At 38.3% G+C, this 19,932-nt stretch overlaps 2 protein-coding genes across 7 annotated transcripts in view; one reads left to right on the forward strand and one right to left on the reverse strand.

Annotated features, from left to right (window-relative positions):
• Positions 1-1,294, reverse strand: part of triob (trio Rho guanine nucleotide exchange factor b) — a 107,473-nt gene extending 106,179 nt beyond the window's left edge. For 2 of the 4 annotated variants that reach the window (XR_013284305.1, XR_013284304.1), the window contains exon 1: positions 927-1,294. Coding sequence is in view for 2 of the 4 variants with exons in the window: in XM_077527041.1 (XP_077383167.1) it covers positions 927-996 (70 nt within the window). In the remaining 2 variants the exon portion in view is untranslated. The remainder of the gene's footprint in view (positions 1-926) is intronic. The other 2 variants (XM_077527041.1, XM_077527043.1) reach the window with 2 other exon arrangements.
• Positions 1-19,932, forward strand: part of dnah5 (dynein, axonemal, heavy chain 5) — a 101,368-nt gene that overhangs the window by 6,053 nt on the left and 75,383 nt on the right. The window contains exons 1-18 of one of the 3 annotated variants that reach the window (XM_077527037.1): positions 521-695; positions 769-1,698; positions 2,111-2,172; positions 13,837-13,971; positions 14,082-14,175; positions 14,289-14,452; positions 15,152-15,370; positions 15,543-15,680; positions 16,625-16,801; positions 16,874-16,987; positions 17,094-17,201; positions 17,579-17,701; positions 17,804-18,019; positions 18,876-18,902; positions 19,040-19,147; positions 19,251-19,336; positions 19,472-19,679; positions 19,800-19,913. In XM_077527037.1, coding sequence (XP_077383163.1) covers positions 1,635-1,698; positions 2,111-2,172; positions 13,837-13,971; positions 14,082-14,175; positions 14,289-14,452; positions 15,152-15,370; positions 15,543-15,680; positions 16,625-16,801; positions 16,874-16,987; positions 17,094-17,201; positions 17,579-17,701; positions 17,804-18,019; positions 18,876-18,902; positions 19,040-19,147; positions 19,251-19,336; positions 19,472-19,679; positions 19,800-19,913 — 2,157 coding nt within the window. In that variant the 5' untranslated portion in view covers positions 521-695; positions 769-1,634. Of the gene's footprint in view, positions 1-520; positions 1,699-2,110; positions 2,173-13,836; positions 13,972-14,081; positions 14,176-14,288; positions 14,453-15,151; positions 15,371-15,542; positions 15,681-16,624; positions 16,802-16,873; positions 16,988-17,093; positions 17,202-17,578; positions 17,702-17,803; positions 18,020-18,875; positions 18,903-19,039; positions 19,148-19,250; positions 19,337-19,471; positions 19,680-19,799; positions 19,914-19,932 lie in introns of those variants that run through there. The other 2 variants (XM_077527038.1, XM_077527039.1) reach the window with 2 other exon arrangements.

Genomic DNA, 19,932 nt, shown 5'->3' on the forward strand with positions numbered 1-19,932 from the left:
TAGTTATTTTGTTGAATATCAATGATGCCTGGTGAAATACAATGGATGCATTTCTAGTTACACTTGATGTTCATTATTATTGATGTAGTTTATAGTGGCAAAGAACAGCACTGCATCATTCTAAGAGCTGTTTTGGTTGCCTTGACATGAAGAATCGTATGGTGTGGTGCATTTTACTGCACTGCTGCACTTTCCAACAAAGCATTATTTAAAAAAAAAAAAGCATTCTAAAAAGTGTAGGTCTAAACAGTGTCTTGTTATCAGCAAGAGGCCTTTTGGATATTGGGGGTGCAGGTGTACCTAATTTTGTGGGACAGTTACTCATAAGCACGATGCATATATTTAGGAGGTTTGAGATGATGCCATGACATAGGAAACGACATCATGAACGCATGTACAAATCAAATGATTATAGCTTTCCCCTTCCAAGTACCATCACAACAACGCCGGTGTGTATGATGTCACCCACTAGTGCAGGCCCCATAAAACGTGTTTACGTTTTGGATGCATTACACCAGGCTTGACTATTCTTGTTATGACGATGATGCCATCATTTCAGAAAGGCCCCGTGCGATGGATGCATCGCCCGTTCATGCATGATTGTCCTATAGGACGAAGTTATCATTTTGGCCAGGTCTTCGTTATATGTTGACGATAATGTGCCCAGTTTGAATATAGGGGCAGCTATCTACGCCGTAAGCATCCAAGGGTGCCACGCAGTTCTTGATCACGCACATTTAATGTCTCATTAATGGTTCTGATCCACAGAATGACAAGCCGGTGCGGCCAATGGGTACACGGCTCAACCTTTTTTGCAGCCATCGTGAGGCCATCTAACACCGACACAGCCCACTGGTGAGCACACCGACAGTCGTGCCGTTACTCTCCCCCCTGCTCGGACCCAGACTCGCCCCTTCCTGACTTACCGGATTTGAAAAACGCCGCTACGTCTGGAGCGTCCTTTGCAGCCTCATCCAGCCCCTCCGCTGCGCTCATGGCTGCGCTCTCTCGTGCGCAAATCGCCCCTCAAAAAAAATCCACAAACGGGAGCGATTCGGTGTCGGTTCTTGTCACACAACCAAGCTGGAACCTTTCATCGCAGCAGATCCGACCGTGGAATCGGCGCTCCCCTCATTAAGCTAAAGACCTCCTCCTCCATTTTGACCGAGAAGGGAGAAATCCTCACGACCGAGCGGCGGCGCTCCCGAGTTGAACGGAGGAAGAGGAGGGAGGGGGTGATATACTGTACTGAGAAGGTGGAGGTTTAAAAAAAAAAACAGTGGAGGAGGATTGGAAACGATTGGGGGTGGGATATCCTGGGATTCCGTTTCTGGAGGAGGTGGGGTTGGTGCATTGTGCACTACTTTGAATTTATCCCCCTCCCACGTCACTGCGGTGCTGATGCGGGCCGCGAGGGAGTGTCATTCGCCTGGCTTTTCACACCAGATGAAGCCCACATGATGAGCTAATTGACAGTCCAGCTCTTGTGTCCCGCGTGGGCGTGTCAGGCCTTTGAATCACGAACTGAGCGATGAGGTTTTTTTTTGTTTGTTAGTTTGTTTTTGTCCTCTATTTATACAATCATAAGCGTTCGTGCTCATCTCTGCCGGCTTTGAGGAAGACGACGCCACATCATGAGGTCATTTGGCCCACAATCCTGTCCACCGCTTCCTGACAACTCTTGCTTGGACCTTGTAGGTGCGTTTACTGCGTTACAGTACGCTGCTGCCACCTGCAGGCAGTCTTTTGTAGTTGCTTAATGGAAACTGCAACTGTATTCACAAATAAACAGGCCTATAACAGTATCATTCAAATCCGATTATTATTGTATTTTTTTTTGTAATGACAGATTATATAAAATTTAACTTAATGGCACGGCCATGCAGGCACACAAAAATCCACATTTTAAAGTGTCCTCCCCCACTTGCATGCGTTACCTTGGTAACCATAACAACAACACGTTTACCACTAAACGTAGAAACAGCAGCACGTTAGTTTCAGTGATTTTTAAGAAACAGCGGTCAAATCAACACATTTGTTGACGAATTTATTTGGAATTGATGACAAGAAGGAATGTGAGGCATGTCATCCACGTCTCGTCTTTTTAAAGCTAGCTACAGGAACCGAAGCAGCCAGCCAACTGGGCCTGTGGAGTCACTCAAGGAACTGCAGGTATGGGCCGTAATATTTGAGCTCAGTGGAATTATATTTGTCTCAATTCCAGCCTTTATTTTATTGCTGAGAAGTGTGAGTGAAGAAAATCTAAATGACTCTTTAGATCACTTTATTCCTCGCTCTCACTATACTGCTGTGCACTGATTGTGCGTGTTCATTTAAACTTAATTGCAACTTCGTACATGTCAATACAGTAGGCTACATGTAGGAAATGCAAACCACCATACGTTTGTAATTACGTATACTTTATACTATATAACTTATACGCTCATGTAATCATATATATACATATTTTTATTTTATTTTTTAATGTATTTTTGGAGTCATAAAATACAAAGATGCTGCAAGTTTTTTTTTATGTAAAATATAATATATTTATGGGTGTATGCATTCTCATTGTGATATTACTCAGTATCAAGTATCTGTATGAAACTTTGTGTTTATGTTGTTTGTATGGCTATACCTCTGTCATTTGCTATCTATCTAAAGTTCAGAACATTACACATATTTTTAATGCTAATTGAAAGTTAAAAACTACGAGCTGCAACATTCACACTGAAAGACAATTCAGAGCAGGGCAAACTGGCGGCCTGCATGTGGCCCCTTAATTTTAAATAAAGAAATAAATAAATAAATAACTACAAAAATAAATACATTTTAAAAAATGATTCAATTTTTTTCCCCAAAAAATATGTTTTTCAAAATGTTGGGTAGAAATTAGAAATACTACGACTGTATTACTATAGTTGTTATAGCACCACACCTTCACCACTAGATGGCAGACATCACTAAATTGTGCGTCCACCGCCGTGTCTTCTCCATCAGCAACATCACCACAAATAGGAAATAGTAACAGACCTATTATGTACGTACAGTATTTGCTTAGAGACTCTGTCAGCAATGATTTTTTTGTGGCGCTGATGAGTCATACAAGACAAACTTGTAGACTGCAGATTTATATATTTGGTAAGCTAGCCTATGACACTTAGCTCAGTTTGTTTTGGCAATAAACGGAGCTATCGCAGACAATTCACATGCAAACAAAGTGCACCATAAATTTAAGTTGAAATTTAAGACACATTCAATGACCTACAGGTAACCTGAATGATGATGATTAACATACTTATTACAATTAAAAAATAAAAATAAAAATCTGCATTGAATAGTGCAATGCATGATCAGAAGAGAAGCTAATGCGACCAATAATTGAAATGGTTGGACAGGACAGGGGAGGTACACCTTCAACAAAGTAGAGTGGGCTGCCCTGTGTTGCAAAGTGTGCAGGCCTAATTGGGCATTTTGAATGGCATGCAGGACAAATAGTATACACGTGACATTCATTTAAGTTGCCCATTCCTTATTTAGCGTCTTCATTTACATAAGCCCTTGCAAATGCCAAATTTGAACCCCCCCAAACCTCAGAAGATTTGAACGAAATGTGCTTACCACTCAACTTCCGTGACAGCCAAATCCCTGTCTACGAATGTAAAAACGAGTTAAAGTCGAGCTGGCAGGAGTCTAGACCAGCTCCGTTTTCCTGCGAGACATTTGATAATAGTTTTGAGAATGACCTGCACACCGTTTCACTTTAGCCTCCCAGTAGTGATTAAAAATAGTTGCTGGGTGCACTGTGATAGATAGTCCACTAGATGGCAGCATGTTTACACGGTACTGTAGTTGCCATACAACTGATAATAGGTTGAATTGACGTTTTAAAACGAGAAACTACACATTCTATGACCAACTTAATTGGGTTTGATTTGGACCCAATATTACTCACAAAATCTTAATTCGGGAGAAAATCAGAAATTAAACTTGGACTTTTTAAGTACTTGGTTGCAAATCGTTTGCAGTCGATTACAGCCTGAAGTTCCTGAACTGTGGAACACATTCCCTACTTGGTGATGCTTTACCAGTCCTGCAACAGTCTTCAGTTCCTGCTTGCTCTAGTGGCATTTTCCCTGCATCGGATTCAGGTCATGTGATTGACTTGGCATAACCTTCTCCTTTGTGCCTTAGAAACTCTTGGGTTGCTTTCATCGTCTCTTCTTGTCAATGTCCATATGCACTGTTCACTGAGTTCTGAAGCATTTGGCTAATGTGAGCAGATAATATTGCGTTAGACACTTCCAAATTCATACTCCTGACAAAAGTCACATCATCAATAAATACAAGAGAAACCAGTTCCTTTGGCAGCCATGGAGCAAACACTCCAGAGGCCCAACTATCCATGTACAAGCAATTAAAGCCAAAATCAAGTGTATACTAAACTGTTGTTCCTCTTGATTTGACAGATAATTAGTAACAGTACAGTTATGAAAAAAAATACACAGTGCAAATCTGGATCATTAATTTATTACACTCTGCATTGTTTTTATTAATATTGTTTCCAGCCCCCTGATTAAAGGGAAAGTCAACTCAAAAATTGTCTTTACAATAATATTATGTTCTATGCATTCCCATTAGTCATAAAAAAAAGTTATTGTCATTAATATTATATTTGTGGATTATTTGTTAAGCAGCAAAATCCACTCGTTTTTAATTATCTCAGGGTGGCCATTTTGCCACTTGCTGTTGACTGAAAATGACATCACAGTTGCTCAGGACTCAGGTAACGACCAATCACAGCTCAGAAAGCAGGTGAACAACTGAGCAACTGTGATGTCATTTTCAGTTGGCAGGAAGTGACAAAATGGCTTTTTTTTTTTTTTTTTTTTTTTTTAATATCTGTGCTCTTTTTTTCTATTTTATTCTATTTTTTTATTTTAATTTACTGTAGGGTGAAATTTAAACACCTCTTGAGTATTGACACCACTGAAATTTTCAACCACAACAATAAACTTATTGTTCAATTAACTTCTCTGACAATGCCAGTCAAGCACTATTGTCTTAAGAAAGGCACATTTTTAATGTCACACTTGTAATCGAGTACATTACATCTCACAGGTGTAGCTGATATTGTAGCCAGTAAGTATACTGTAGCACAAAATACAAATAAATAAAACATGTTTATCTCACTGCCTGTATCGGTGATAATTTCAAAGAAAAGCCTCTCTTGCTCCCTCTGTCTGTAGATCTTGCTCTTTTTTTCTTAGATCTCAACACATGTATAATTCACAGTCAGTCTCCTGTTTCACGGCAGCTCACAAGCTGACAGTTCGATATAGAAAATATGTCGTGGTGTATTGAATAATTGATTAAATAACTGCTTTTAAATACACAGCTTGGCAATATATTTTTTTCTCAATATAAACCCATCAGTTGGATCCATGTGAAGAGAGTTATGACGTGCATCTGTTGGATGTCACAATGAAAACAAATGGAATTTCTTATTAATTGGGAGATTTGTGTGCCTTTGTCTTTGCTACATTGTGGGGCCCATACACGTGTGTTTTTCCTGGTTTAACTACCATTGTGGGGACCAACTTGAAATTATAGGGACATTTTGGTGGTCCCCACAAGTTCAGGCCTCTTTTTGAGGGTCGAGACACGCGTGTGCGTGTGTATGTCGATTTTTTTAATGACTTCTTTTTTTTTTTTTTTGCACAATTTACTTTTGTGGGCACTCACTCCTTAAGTGTCTTAGACTTAGACTTGACTTTATTGATCCCTTTGGGATGGCTCCCTCTGGGAAATTTACAATATTTTTAACATTTATTATTATTATATATATCATATTCTATTTATTTTAATAGTTATGCTTATATCCTCATCCATCTTTTCTATGCTTGAATATGATCCATGGCCTGCACCTTGTGGTAAATCGGCCCTCTCTGTTTACCTTCATGATTGTGTCTCTGTATATTTGATTTTGACTTCTCCAGAGTATCCTTGACTTATTGTGATGTTGAGAATGTTTTTTTTTTTTTTTCAACGAAGAAATGATTCTCAGCGATTATCCACTTATGTTGTTTTCAGCAGCCTTCCGGAGCCTTTGATGCTTTTGAGCTCACCAGTGTGAAAAATATACTGCACTGTGTATTTGGCCAAACTTCATCATTTTTGTTCCTTTATAGATTTTTGATTTTTTTTTTTTTTTTTTTTTTTAAGACTGATGATGACCCCTTGCACTGATATATGATGAGATTGAACTTTAATACATATGTCACAAGCAGCAGATTGCTCCAGTCAATGAGAATTTAAAATAGAATATACATTATATAAAGTGTGTAAGGCATGAGATGATGCTATATTTTTTCAACATGAGTATATATCTGTAATATAGGTGGCTGTAATCACAAGGAATTTTGATAGCTATAGACTACTGTAAACTGTACTAAGCAATGTTCTGTATATTGCAAACTGCAATTAGTGGAGCACAACAAAGATTAGAAATAATTTTAAAAGTGGGTCATGGGTTATTTTACAGGGTACTATTATACAGTATACCGAAGTGTGGTATGAATGAGTAACAGTGAGAGCTCATTGGACTTCATATTGGTGGTCAAACAGTTGCTAATTTCCAACTAAACACCTCAGCTCTAGACTTTTATTGGATTCTTTTGTCTTTGAACTAAGTAGGGAATAACTCGCACCTGGCTAATTAACTTGTTGTGAGTCAATTGTTCCTTTTGGGCCCCATGACAATGGCGACACTGTGTCAAATGTGTTTAATTAAAAACTAATTGGTCAACATCACATTTTTATATAAAGCTCTTGTGCTACTGTTGAAAGTTGACACAGGTCTCCTACATCTTGGTTGCTTTGTATGTTGGTTCATTTTTGGCCACCATCCAGAATAACGTGTGTGTAACTTCAGTAAATGATGGCCTAGTTAAAATAATCTTGCTTGATTGAGGCCTTTGTAAGCAAAGCATCAATTTGTTAGCATACAGCAGGGTTGTCCAAACTACGGCCCGGGGGCCATTTGCGGCCCGCCGTCCATTTTTTAGTGGCCCGCGACATATGCTAAAAATGGCATTTGACTCAGTTCAAATAAAATAAAAACAAAAATGTTTGGAGATGGTCAAAGTAAGAAGGGAGGATGTCGAAAAACACAGGTGCTATTAAAGGTTATTTTAGTTAACTAAAACTAATGAAAAAATAAAATTCAAAGAACAATTTCGTTAACGAAATAAAATGAAAACGAAGATGCTTTTTAAAAAAGAAAACTAACTGAAACAAAACTAACTAATTATAGCAAAAATGTCCTTCGTTATAGTCATTGGTAATTAATTTAATGCATGCGCCTTTGGGGATGATTTTAAATGTGATTTTTAGTAGATTTATTTTGATATAAACCGGAATAATGACGTCGCGCCCATGGTGTTTTTTAAATATTGCGCACAAGTAATACACATTAAAACAAAAAACTAAAACTAATACTGAAACTAACTAAATTAAAACTAAGCATTTATTAAAGAACTAAAACTAATAAAAACTAACAGAACCTCCCTGAAAACTAATTAAAACAAACTAAATAAAAAAAACAAAAACAAAACGAAATAAAAACTAAAATGAAAAATTCCAAAACTATAATAACCATATTACAAATAAATTGGTTTATATACTGTAGCATTTTTCTAAATATGCAAAAGCACAAATAAATTATTTGTACAATTTTTAGGACTAAACACAATTTCTCTTTATAACATTATGTGGCCCTTGCGTCCTTCTGATTTTCTGTGTGTGGCCCTCAAATGAAAAAGTTTGGACACCCCTGGCATACAGTGTATGTGCATATACAATAATGAATGTCTCTTAAAGTGAAGAGCTTGATTGGCTTTCATTTCCACCCTCACAGCTCCTCGTCCTTTCCCCTGTCCCGCCCACTCTGTTGTGTTAAACGTGTAAGGTGAGAGCAGGCCCATGATAATTACCTGGTCGACAGCCGGTCATCCTACACCGCATTATCCTGTTAGCAGTCTTCGTTTAGGAGCGACGTCGATAATTTCGGGGTAGCAACCGTTCTCACATGGCGAACAAGAAGGCTGATTGCTCACATGGCTGAATGTTCTGTCTTGTCTTTGTTGGCTGCGCTAATTCTCTGATGTTATGAAAAACGAAGCCAATTAAGAGGATGGACTGACTTGAAAAGAAATGTCAGTGTGAAAGGGCAACAACGATGCTGCATTCAGAATATCAAAACGAGGTAAGGTGACCCAAGTGCTCTGATGTTTCAGACCGCTTGGCTTCCTTCTCAGGTCAAATATAATTATTTTTGTCATCCATACACAATTATTAGTCCAGTCTCTCAAAAAAAGAAGCTGGATAGCACTGAGTCTTTTCCTGAATTTACACTACTTCTTTTTTTGACTATTTACATTTCAAGTGACAGTTTCTGACTGGGTTCACGGAAGATGTGAATCACCATACATGTGCAAAGTAAACGCAATTACAGAAGTGTCAACATCGAGCAGAAATAAATACAAAAGTAACAATAACAAATAAATACAAATATCAAAAATGTAGAGTTCTGATCCGTTAGAAAGGTGCAAAACATGTTAGAGTCACAACACTACATCGTAGTTACAAAAAGATCTCAACTGTAAGTTGAGCGGGTGTGAAAATGCCCGTTCTTCCGTGTGTTCTTCTTGTAAATCAGGAATTGAATGCAAAAGAGAGGTAACTTAGAGGGGTGTGAGGTTGAGAGGTTATCTTGTCATGTCTCAGATGTTTGGAAAACAATTGTGGAAACAGTGTCTCCAAGGTCATTCAGGTAAGAAAATAATTGCTTTTAAAGTTGTTTAATTTTGGGGGTTTATCCTCAAAATTGCATTTAGGGAAAAACGGTTTTCAAAATAATGTTGCTAAGTAATATTGCCTTTGGTAGAGTATGTTGTATTCCCCTGTGGATTTGACTTAATCCTTTACTGATTGTTAATTTTTTTTTTTTGTGTGTAAATATTCGATGAGTTATCTAACTTTGTGCCCAACAGTCATGTAACAATATTTTCAGTGCAGTTTTCTCCTTTATTCTAAAATCCACTGTTTGTTTATAATTGGGATTGTCACTCTTACCATAGCTTATCTCTTGGTTTTTAATTTTCACAAAGCTTATCTCATGGCCTGGATTTGCATGCATGTGAATGCTATTTCTGCTGCTTGTTGTATGGACCTAATATGAAAACAGTTTGTTTTGTGCAAAGTATGTGTTCATTTGGTAGTGGCCTGCTCGGCTGTTTGAATAATCTTCACTCCACTGTAGCTGTGTTGTTTGCCTTTGCCTTTATTTGGTATGTGGCGAGCTGGTAATAGCGTCAGAGCTTTTTTGTTGTGTGGTGATGTGAGCGTGTGTGCATGTGTACCTCACTAAGCTTTAAAAAGATTTTTAATCAGGTTGAAAAGCACTCTCCTTGTCTGCTTTACCTCCATATCCAGTGTAGATTAAAATGTGGTATGCCTGGTTTTGAGAAATAGCTTTTGTTGAAAATCAGTGAATGCATAATGGCCTGTACCGTAATTGTAGTTCAAGCCAATACATTGAAAGGCATGTATATGTCGCTTGGCCTTGAGGTTTATTGTTATAATCATGAAAATTTAGGAATTGTCACCGTTTAGCTAATCAGGATACACATTTGGCTAAATTTCCTGCATCAATGAGAAGCAATTACTGTAATTGTTTTTTTGTAATGGTATCAGAGAATCTCCCCATTAATGTTCTGCACTTCTGTTTCAATGCTAGTGTTCTATAGAGCTGAATCAATAGAGGCCAACCCATTGCAGACCTCAGCCTTAAGGAGGAGCATTTTCCGATCATTTTTATGTGCCAAATGCACACTGTATGCCCACATCAACCTCTGAAAATATATTTTTAAATGATCGCACCAATAATTTGTGAATAAATGATGTCATCCTCCTCTCTGCTCTGTACAGCTTAATGGCACTAAATGAGGAAAATGCTTCTGCACCTCTCGGTCCAACCTCGCTTTCTGATAATGTCATCTTTCTCGCAACTTATTATACTACAATATTCTTGGCGCAAATCCATTGCCATGTGTGGTAAATCACGCGCAAATTTGCTCCCAGCTGTCAGAATTTTTTGGCGTGTTTGCACCGGTATATGATTAGATCAATATCCTTAGTCAATAGGTGGGTAACTGGGAGCAGACTGCGGGTGCAGTTGTGGTGCAATATTTTTGCACTCTTGGACACAGCGCATTCTTAGTGAATCTACCCCTGAGAGTGTTAAATCTAACACTAGAAAAGTGTTTATATGTGTCCACACCAATGAGTGTAAATGTGACACTTTACAAAGTGTTACATCTTTCACACTTAGACTTGACTTTATTGATCCCTTTGGGATGGCTCCCTCTGGGAAATTTACATTTCCAGCAGCAATAAAAACAGATAAAATAAAATCACTGCATAGTGTTAAAAATCTACACTGGTAAACACTGAGTAGTGTTGAAAGTACTCTACTAGTGTCAGTGTGAAACATTTAATTCTGCCAAACGACACTTAACTCTAGTGTTTAAACATTTATAAGTGTATTGCACTAGTGTCAGTGTTAAAAAAAACAACAACCTCAAACTATACTTTGGTACTTCATTTATATAGCATTTTTTCATCCTTACTAGGCCCTAAATACTCTTTACATTTTGACTACTGATGACACGGCATCAGGAGCAACAGGGCGTTCACTATAATATTCAAAGGTACTTTGACATAGTCAAACTGGCTTGGGATCAAACCCATGCTCTCAGGGTCAGGAGACAACCACTTTACCACTGATCCACAGCCTCTTAACTGGATGTATCGCTATTGAAATGTTGACAGCGCGCTGGAAAATTGGAACGTTTCTCCTTCACTGGAAATGAGGGTGTGGTCAATTTAACACCCAAGGTAGTGCTAGTCAGGTTACACCCACAATCTTACAGTGTAACTTTTTATCCTAACAGTGTTAAAATAACACTGCTTAGTACATATTTGATCCAACACTGGAAATTTAACACTGGCAGATTTGCTGTGATTTCTTGATGACACAGTAGCTAAACTATGAGAAGCATTTTCAATAATACAATATTTTTTAGGGATGTTCGATTACACTTTTTTTTTTTCAGACCGATATCAGTACAAGTTCTTAATGCTTGAATGCTCACCAATACTGATACCAAGTAGCTAACCAGTATCACTCACTTTTGATACATAAAAAGATTTCAACAGTGCCACCAGGTTTCGATTGAGCTAACCCAAGCCACGTAGCCTCGAGCAGGACTGCATGCATCATCAAAATGTAGAACATGATGCTAGGTTGGAAGGGAAGTGGGGGAGATTGCCTCACTGGGGAAATTTGTATTGGTTGGCGACAAATAGCTAAGTTTTTTGTTTAGTCCCTTCAAGGCATTAGACATTAGTGCAATTTCCCTTTGGATTTCATTTCATTTTTAGGTATGTGGGGGCATTTAAGCACATTAAAAGCTACGTTCCTTTTTTTCCCCCTCTAAGATTGTAAGGTGAAAGTTGAAGCTGGCAACTGATTGTGACAAAGTGGCTTAGTTAGTGGGGGACAACGCCACCTGGGGACTTACACCCCAGGAGTCCAAAACAAACTTCACAACTAAAAGGCACGCAGTTTAAACATCCACAGGACAAGATGTGACTCCAAATATTCTGAGTTTATTAACAAATTAAAAGCTTAAAAAAAACAACAACAACAAAAGAAAGTGGTGTGGGACTGCTAAAAACACCACAGGACTGGGGGACTTACCACGACAGCGGTACCAAACAAAAAAGGGGAATTCCAAACACTACACAGCACCCGTGACACAGCAAACCAAATAAGTGGGAAAAACGGGACCACCACCAGGGGGACTGCTGCCGCAAGGTGCCCTCAGTACCTGGCAACGATAAAAACAAATTAAAAGAAGCAAACAACCCACACCACTTCACCCAAAGTCATCTGGCAGAGCAAAAATAAAAACAACCTTAAACATATAAAATACCTACTGTTAAAAGAAACAAACAAAAAAACTAATATAAAACAAAGAATCCAAACAGATAAAAATGTGAAATGAATGGAAGGGCTCCGCGGCGGCAACACTTCGCCTGGGTCGGTCCTAACAGTTCAGCCGACCCAGGTCGCCGCCCAAACAGTAGGGGAAGTTGTCAGGAAGGTAACGCGTTTAAAATCCACTTTTAACACATTCACTGCCAGCCCAGCAAAAGTGCATTATTTGACATCTTTTTCCGTCAATGGCAATCAATGAGTTAAGATGAGATGTAACCAAAATTGACGGATTTTTAAGCAAAATTTGCCTTAAAAAAAGAAAAAGGGAAAAAAGGATGCTGCAATATAATCACAAAATATATTGGCACATTGTGTTTAAAACATTCACTGCCAGCCCAGCAAAAAAGCATTATTTGACGTATTTTTCCGTCAATGGCAGTCAATGAGTTAAGATGTTAAAAAGCCAAGACAACAGTATGACCCGGAGTAGTGCCACACTGGAAGACAAATTAATCAATTACAAATTAATTAAAAATAAAAAAAGGTCTTCCCAACTAGCACAAAAAAAGGAATTCATATTCCTTACCGGAGCGCACAATGGCCAGGTCACGGCGTGGGGAGGAGATACCCAGCGCGGCTCCACAATTTAATGGCTGGACAACGGGGTAAAAGCAATTAAAGCTTGTTCCCCTGCCCCACCCTTGCACAAGGCCGACAGCCAACGCCCTACCTGCAGGAAGCGCCGGACACCAGGGAACAGTCACGCTCCAAAATATGCCACGTTGCTGTAACCAAGCAGTACTAGATTAAGTTTCTAAAATCATGAATGGGCCAAGTCGATAAAAGCACGCATACCTTCACTTGGGTCCGACACCACCCGCGCACAGACCACGTCAGCGCACGTCTGTCAACTCCGTAAAGGAGGAAAAGGAAGTGGAAGAGAGACAGACTGGCGCTGCGCTGACCTATTTATAGGCACCTGCTTAATTAGGGGCACTCTGCCCCCTTGTGGTAAGGGGCATCTATTCTGCCACATCATGCAGACTGAATGGGTGCAACATTGGGGAAATGCCAGTATTTTTAGGCTAATGGCTCACAACAATATATTAAAAGAAGAAAAAAAACAAACTATGAACAAGTTCATTTTGGAAGTGGTAAACAAATTTTGAATTATTAAAAAGGTTATGTTGTCACCCATGACTGTTGACCTTTTTGTTGATCATGACTGGGTTGCTGAGGGTATGTTTGAGAAAAATATCCATCGAAATCTAATACATATCTTGAAAAACCATGTGCTCTATTTAAAACAAATTCTCTTTAACATAGACTACTGTTTTAATTATCACTCAGGTCTCTGATTCCCAAATGTAGACATCATTAAGTGGAATTAGGGAGATGCTTGTAAGAAAAAGAACAAAAGAGCTGGAGGAAGGTTTAGGTGAAAACCAGTTGCAAGGGCGTAAATAAATACTGTACATTCGTGCATTAACAAGATAATTTTTTTTGACCGGGCCCATCAGTGCAGTATTGTGGACGAGGGGGTCTGTGAGGTGTGGAAATCTTTGTAGAAATAAATAAATGAATCAATAAATAAATAAATAACAGTAATGTATTGCTAATGTCACAGCGCACTATATCAGTAACAAAAACTTTGTGACCCATTTCAGGTACTGACCCAAAGATTGTGTGAAAAGTCAAAACTCCTGCTTATCTTGTGTGCATTACTTTCAACGGCGGTATTAATTAATATAAAGCCTGCATCTGTTGTCCAGCAAAAGTTAAAGGAGGAGCGTGAAGCCAAGCGTGCACAACTTGATGGAAGACATGACTATGTGCTCAGTATCGTGGCTTCATGCCTGGGACTGGAGAAGGCTGAGGTCGAGGACGCCATGCTGGAGGGAGCTCAGGTTGGATTCATAATAAATATTACTGTTTGAATGATGCAAATTTTAGATTCATTTCAGGATGGTCTAAATAATCTAGCGCTGGTGTAAAATGGTTGTTTTTTTCCTCTTAGCTTGACCGCATGGAACAGTTTTTCATGGCTGAGGGGCTTCTCCACCTCATGTTTTACTATCAAGAAAGTGGACCAGTGGATGGAGCTACATATGGTATATTATGACGTCATTTTAATCTCCATAACTGAGGTTGCCATCTTGGATTCAATTCATACCCCCTCAAAACAATACTGTTCCTGAATAAGATGTTTATTTGAAAATTGCAGGAACGTCATCAACATCGTCCCTCCAACTGCCTCAGCCACCTGGTCAAAACAAGAAGCCTAAAGTATTTGTGACTGATGGAAAGGACGTGGCCCTGACCGGAGTGTGCGTCTTCTTCACCAGAGCCAACGCTTCCAAGGCGATCACTTCTGAAAACATACACAGAGTGAGACCATAAGCAGCAATTAAAACATTTTTGGGGGGATCTTTTCAACTTTGATCAAGCCATCCGTTCAAATGCTACCATATTTGTAAGAATTCTATGAATCCTTTGCATTTTAGGGTTATGAAGTTCATAATCCTAAAATGCATAATATGAACTCCACTGAAGTTCTAGGCAGGACATGCAAAATCTGCCTCAAACTCCAGTGGGATACATGATAACGCATCAATAAACAGCACATCTATCTGTCTGTTTTCCCAGTTTTGGGCCAGGTAGACACACCAGAAGGAGTAACATATAATTCATGCAGTGTGACAAAAGCTGTGTCATTGTTTTGCCATTACAGTACTGTATGTTTTTAGAAAGTACAATATTGTAGAGTGCCATTGTGCCTCTTTGTGGGAAGTTTGGAACAGATTAATGGCAATTTGATTCATTTGAATGGGAAAAGATGATTTGAGCATGGTCATGGAACAAATTAAAATCGTATCTCAAGGCACCACTGTATTGTTATTTTGCCATGCTCATGTAGCTGGATAATACAATGTAAACAAAATATATACAGCTTAACACCTCTGAATGTGATGACAGGTGTAGTTGCACACCAATGTGAGGTTCAACTACCAACTGTCAAAAAAATGGTTTAATATTAGTGTTTAATTTTGGTATTAAGTAACACTTATGATAACTTTTCATTTCTAGGATGTCAATTTCAACATGCTGGACACCACAGAGGGGGGTCTGTTAAAAAGTGTGGAACAGCTGCTCTCTGAGGTCTTCATACCGACGCTGACAAAGATGAACCATGGCTGGGGAGAGCTGGCCAGTCCCCAAGCCCAAACAGTTAAACAGGACTTCATATCATCACTGGAAAACTTTGTGTCCGTGTTGGCGGGGGCACAGGAGAGTCTACAGGAAAAGGTTGGTTTCATGCACAATAGAGCCCAATTGATTGATAATGTAACATGAAATACAAAGAGGGTGTTGGTAATTACTGTCCAAATATTTGTTTCTATTGCAAATGCTACACATGCATATTTTATTTGACCATTCAGTACATTACAGACAATATCATGGTCTACTGTATGTTCAGGTTACTTTGAAAGCGTGCGATACATTTGACGTGCGGGTCCTGAAAGGCCCGTCGGACTACATGGCGGCAGCCAACAACACAGAGACCATAGAAAAGATAGAAGGCTGCATGAAAGTCTGGATTAAGCAGATCGAACAGGTAAAAACCCACAGATGATAATGCCATATGTTGATGTTATTTATACTATTTCCAATAATCTAGTAGGATTAAAAAAAAAAAGAAAAAAAAAAGAACTGAGTATTATAATAATCATACCGAATTTTCCGCACTATAAAGCGCATCTAAAAGCCTCCAATTTTTTCAAAAGCTGACCATGCGCCTTATAATCCAGTGCGCCTTATATATGGATCAATATTGAGCCGCAACAGGTCTCGCTGTCAAGGCGCTATTGGTGACCCTGCACGATCGGTGATGCGCATGCGCAGAAGATCCCGCCATCTTGGATCGCTATCTAATACTAATACTTTACCTCAGAGAAAATAATAAAACAGCTGTTTATTCATTTTGGGAGTGAATGGAGTTGTCAGAAAGCTGGTTTGTAATCTATTAATAAAGTTTGACTGACCTAGCTGACTGTTTTGTTGACATTCCCTTTAGCGCAGCACCATTTAATGGATGCATGGATGTAGAGCCTTATATATGGAAAAAGTTTTAAAATGTCATTCATTGAAGGTGCGCCTTATAATGCGGGAAATACGGTAATAATAATAATAATAATAATAATAATAATAATAATAATAATAATAATAATAATAATAATAATAACCTCAATGTGATATTCCCAAGAATCTAGTAAGAATTAACATTTTAAAAACTGCTAAATAAAATAAAATAACAAAAGAAACTGAAAATATATCTTAGATCTCAATGAATAAGTAATTCAACTATAATGTGATCCTTAACTTTATTACATGTAGATTAATCATGTTGTTCTCACGGCAGCATTTACTGTATTTTTCCAGCTCACTATTTGACTCCACATGATTGTGATTGCATGTTTAAATTTAACCTCCAACAAACATTTAACATTTCAATGAAGAGTTATCTTTCTTAAGTTGCAAACAAATGATGATGTGCTTTAGGTTTTAGCTGAGAGTGACCAGTTGAGAAAAGAAGCCGAAGACCTTGGCCCACGGTCCGAGCTGGACCACTGGAAGAAACGAATGTCTCGTTTCAACTACCTTCTGGATCAGCTGAAGAGCTCTGATGTAAAAGCGGTATTGGGCGTGCTCTTGATGGCAAAATCCAAAATCATCAAGGTCAGGAAACAAGCGCACACAAGTCATACCTATGATACTTTTTTATGCTCAGTGATGATTTGTTCTGCTTAGTTGTGGCGGGAACTAGACACCAGGATCACCGAGTCAGCCAATGAGGCAAAAGATAACGTCAAGTATCTCTACAGTTTGGAGAAGTTTTGCGATCCTCTTTACAACAGTGACCCTGTACGGCAAATAGTTTATTTAATTCTAACACACATATTGCGTCCTATTCATTTTTTCATGTATTGGTGTAATTGTGCCAATATTATGTATTTGTGCTTGAACCCAGGTTTCAATGGTGGATGCTATACCAGGTCTTATTAACGCCATCAGGATGCTTCACAGAATCTCTCGCTACTACAATACATCTGAAAAGATTACGTCACTTTTTGTCAAGGTAACAAGGAACATTTCATACAGCATATGTTTTCTTGTTTTTATTTCAACTTGTATTATTAGACCAGATGTGCATGTGATTAATGCAGGGGTGTCCAAACTTTTTCATTTGCGTACCATATACAGAAAATCAGAAGGACGCAGGGGCCACATCATGTTATGAAGTGAAATTGTGTTTAGTCCTAAATATTGTACAAATAATTTATTTGTGCATTTGCATATTTAGAAAAATGCTACAGTATATAAACCCCATTCATCCCTTCATAAAATAAAACATGAAGATATTAATAACTACACTGACTTTCAATAAAGTTGTATAGCATGTTTTATCATTGTAGCTCAAGATAATATGACTTATTCATTAATATTTTTTAATAGGTAACAAACCAGATGATAACAGCCTGCAAAGGGTACATCACAAACAATGGTGAGAATTCCATTTGGGATCAACCACAACGGATTGTAGAGAAGAAAATCAGAGCATCTATCCACCTAAATGAGGTAGTGAGCTTAGTCTCCCCTCCCCGCCCCCTTTCACTCAAACACAAGTTTCCTTGAGCAAAGGGTTTAGTACTGCCCAACTTACGTATTGCATGTCTTCAGGAGTACCAGCGTTGTTTCCATAAAACCAAGGCAAAGCTGGAAGAGACCCCCACAGAAAGACAGTTTGACTTCAGCGAGATGTACATTTTTGGAAAGTTTGACACATTCCAGCGACGCCTCAATAAGATCCTGGAAATGTTGGCCACCATTTCTACCTACTCGGCCCTTCAAGATGCAAAGATAGAAGGACTTGAGATGGTGGCAACCCGGTTTCAAGTAAGATCAGATTGCTATATGACTATGTACAGCATATTTTTATTAATTATTAAAAGCATGCAGATGTGATTTAAGAGTATATACCACCCTTAGGTTCATGAATAAAGCTATATCCCTCATAAATGTGCATGCAACAGGCATCTGTACGTACTGTTTACATGCAGATGTTAGCCAAGGCTGCTTATGTTGGTACCAGGCTATTCGTCAAAATGGAAAGGTGCCAAACATGAAATGTTACTGGTTTGAGGTTGTGTTTTTTTTTTTTTTTTTTTTTTTTTTTTTTGTACATTCACAGCCATCTGCATAGGAAATCACCATTACACATGTTTACCCTTTTTTTTTTCTTGAGGGCTGTCCAGTTCCTTCTTCTTACCTTTTGTTGCTAACTGGAGTTCAGTAATCCAAGTCTCAAGTCTCAAGGTCACTTGCCTGCCATTATGGTTAGAACTTAGTGACCTTTTTTGGGTGAATTCCAGGGGCAGTATTTTAACAAATTCCCTCTAGGGAATTGACTTATTTTACATGTATAGCTAAATGTGAAACAGATATACTATAAAGATGAGCAATGCTTAAATAAAGGTTAAATACAATAAAAATGAACATTCAAAGTTTTTTGATTGGTTAAGTCGGATGTCATGAAAAAAAAAAAAGAAAAAACACAAGGGGCTTTAATAATTGTTCCAGCACATTTTTTTTAACTAACATGCATCTTGGTGTCATATACTGCCTTTAACCAGGATGTGTTGACCAGCACATTACACTAATATACTTGATTTATTGCATTCCATATGTTACACATTTTCTCCATAATAATAGAAACTTCTTCTTTGTGCCTTTGCTGTCGTGGATGAACAAGACTTCAGAAATGCAGGCAAAATGGGAGGTAAAGTACAATTTAGAATGTCTAACTTTTAAATGACACTAATTCAAGATTAAACTAGTTACAGCCCCATTTTGATTGCAGCAGAACAATAACATAGATTTTTCGGAGGTCTGATCATTTAATTGTTGACGTGGCAGGCAATAACGCTGAGCATGAAGACAAAACATTACAGTTTCCTTGACCAGAGAAGAACTGACTTTGATGTGGACTATGAGGAATTCTGCAAAAGCACCACTGAACTTCATGTATGTTAAATATTACCAGACAGTTATTTTCACTACTTTGATTTAAGAGAGTTATAATGTGAAATTGCAACATTTTTATTTAATAATTTTCTGGTTCATTTAGGAGCAGCTGACAAATTTTATGGATTGCACTTTCGACAAAATCCATAAGACAGAACAAGCTCTTGACGTGCTTAAAAGATTTGAAAGGTAGTTCACTGTTTATGATTTAGTATGCAACTTGTTCTTCCCTGTTTTTATTTAAAAAAAAAAAATCTACTCAACCACTTGACTAATTTCTTATTCTCCTATTCTCTGGACATTGATTTTCTATAAATACAATAGACTGGGTATCCCCAACCTCGGCATTGATGAGAAGTACCAGCACATTCTCAAGAGTTATGGGCGGGACATTGAAATGGTGTCCAATCTCTTCATGAAGCAGAAACTCGAACCTCCGATTGGTCGAGACTTGCCCCCAATCTCTGGACGGATCATGTGGGCTCGTCAGCTGTACAGCAGAATTCAGGGTCCCATGGATCTGTTTCAACAGGTTTATCATCATCATCATCATCATCATCATCAACATCACTGTTTTTATACATTAACATGTATATATTTCAATATATTTGCTTTTCCTATTTTTATTTTTTATTTTTATACATCTGGCTAGCACACGGGGGTTCTTTCTACACCAGAGGCTAAGAAGATCATCAAGAATTACAATAGGGTAGCAGCAGTTCTGATTGAGTATGAGATTCTGTATCATCAAAGCTGGATGAAAAAGGTAAGAATAGAGGAAAGAG

The sequence above is a fragment of the Festucalex cinctus genome, chromosome 7 (assembly GCF_051991245.1).
Source record: "Festucalex cinctus isolate MCC-2025b chromosome 7, RoL_Fcin_1.0, whole genome shotgun sequence".
Lineage (NCBI taxonomy): Eukaryota > Metazoa > Chordata > Actinopteri > Syngnathiformes > Syngnathidae > Festucalex > Festucalex cinctus.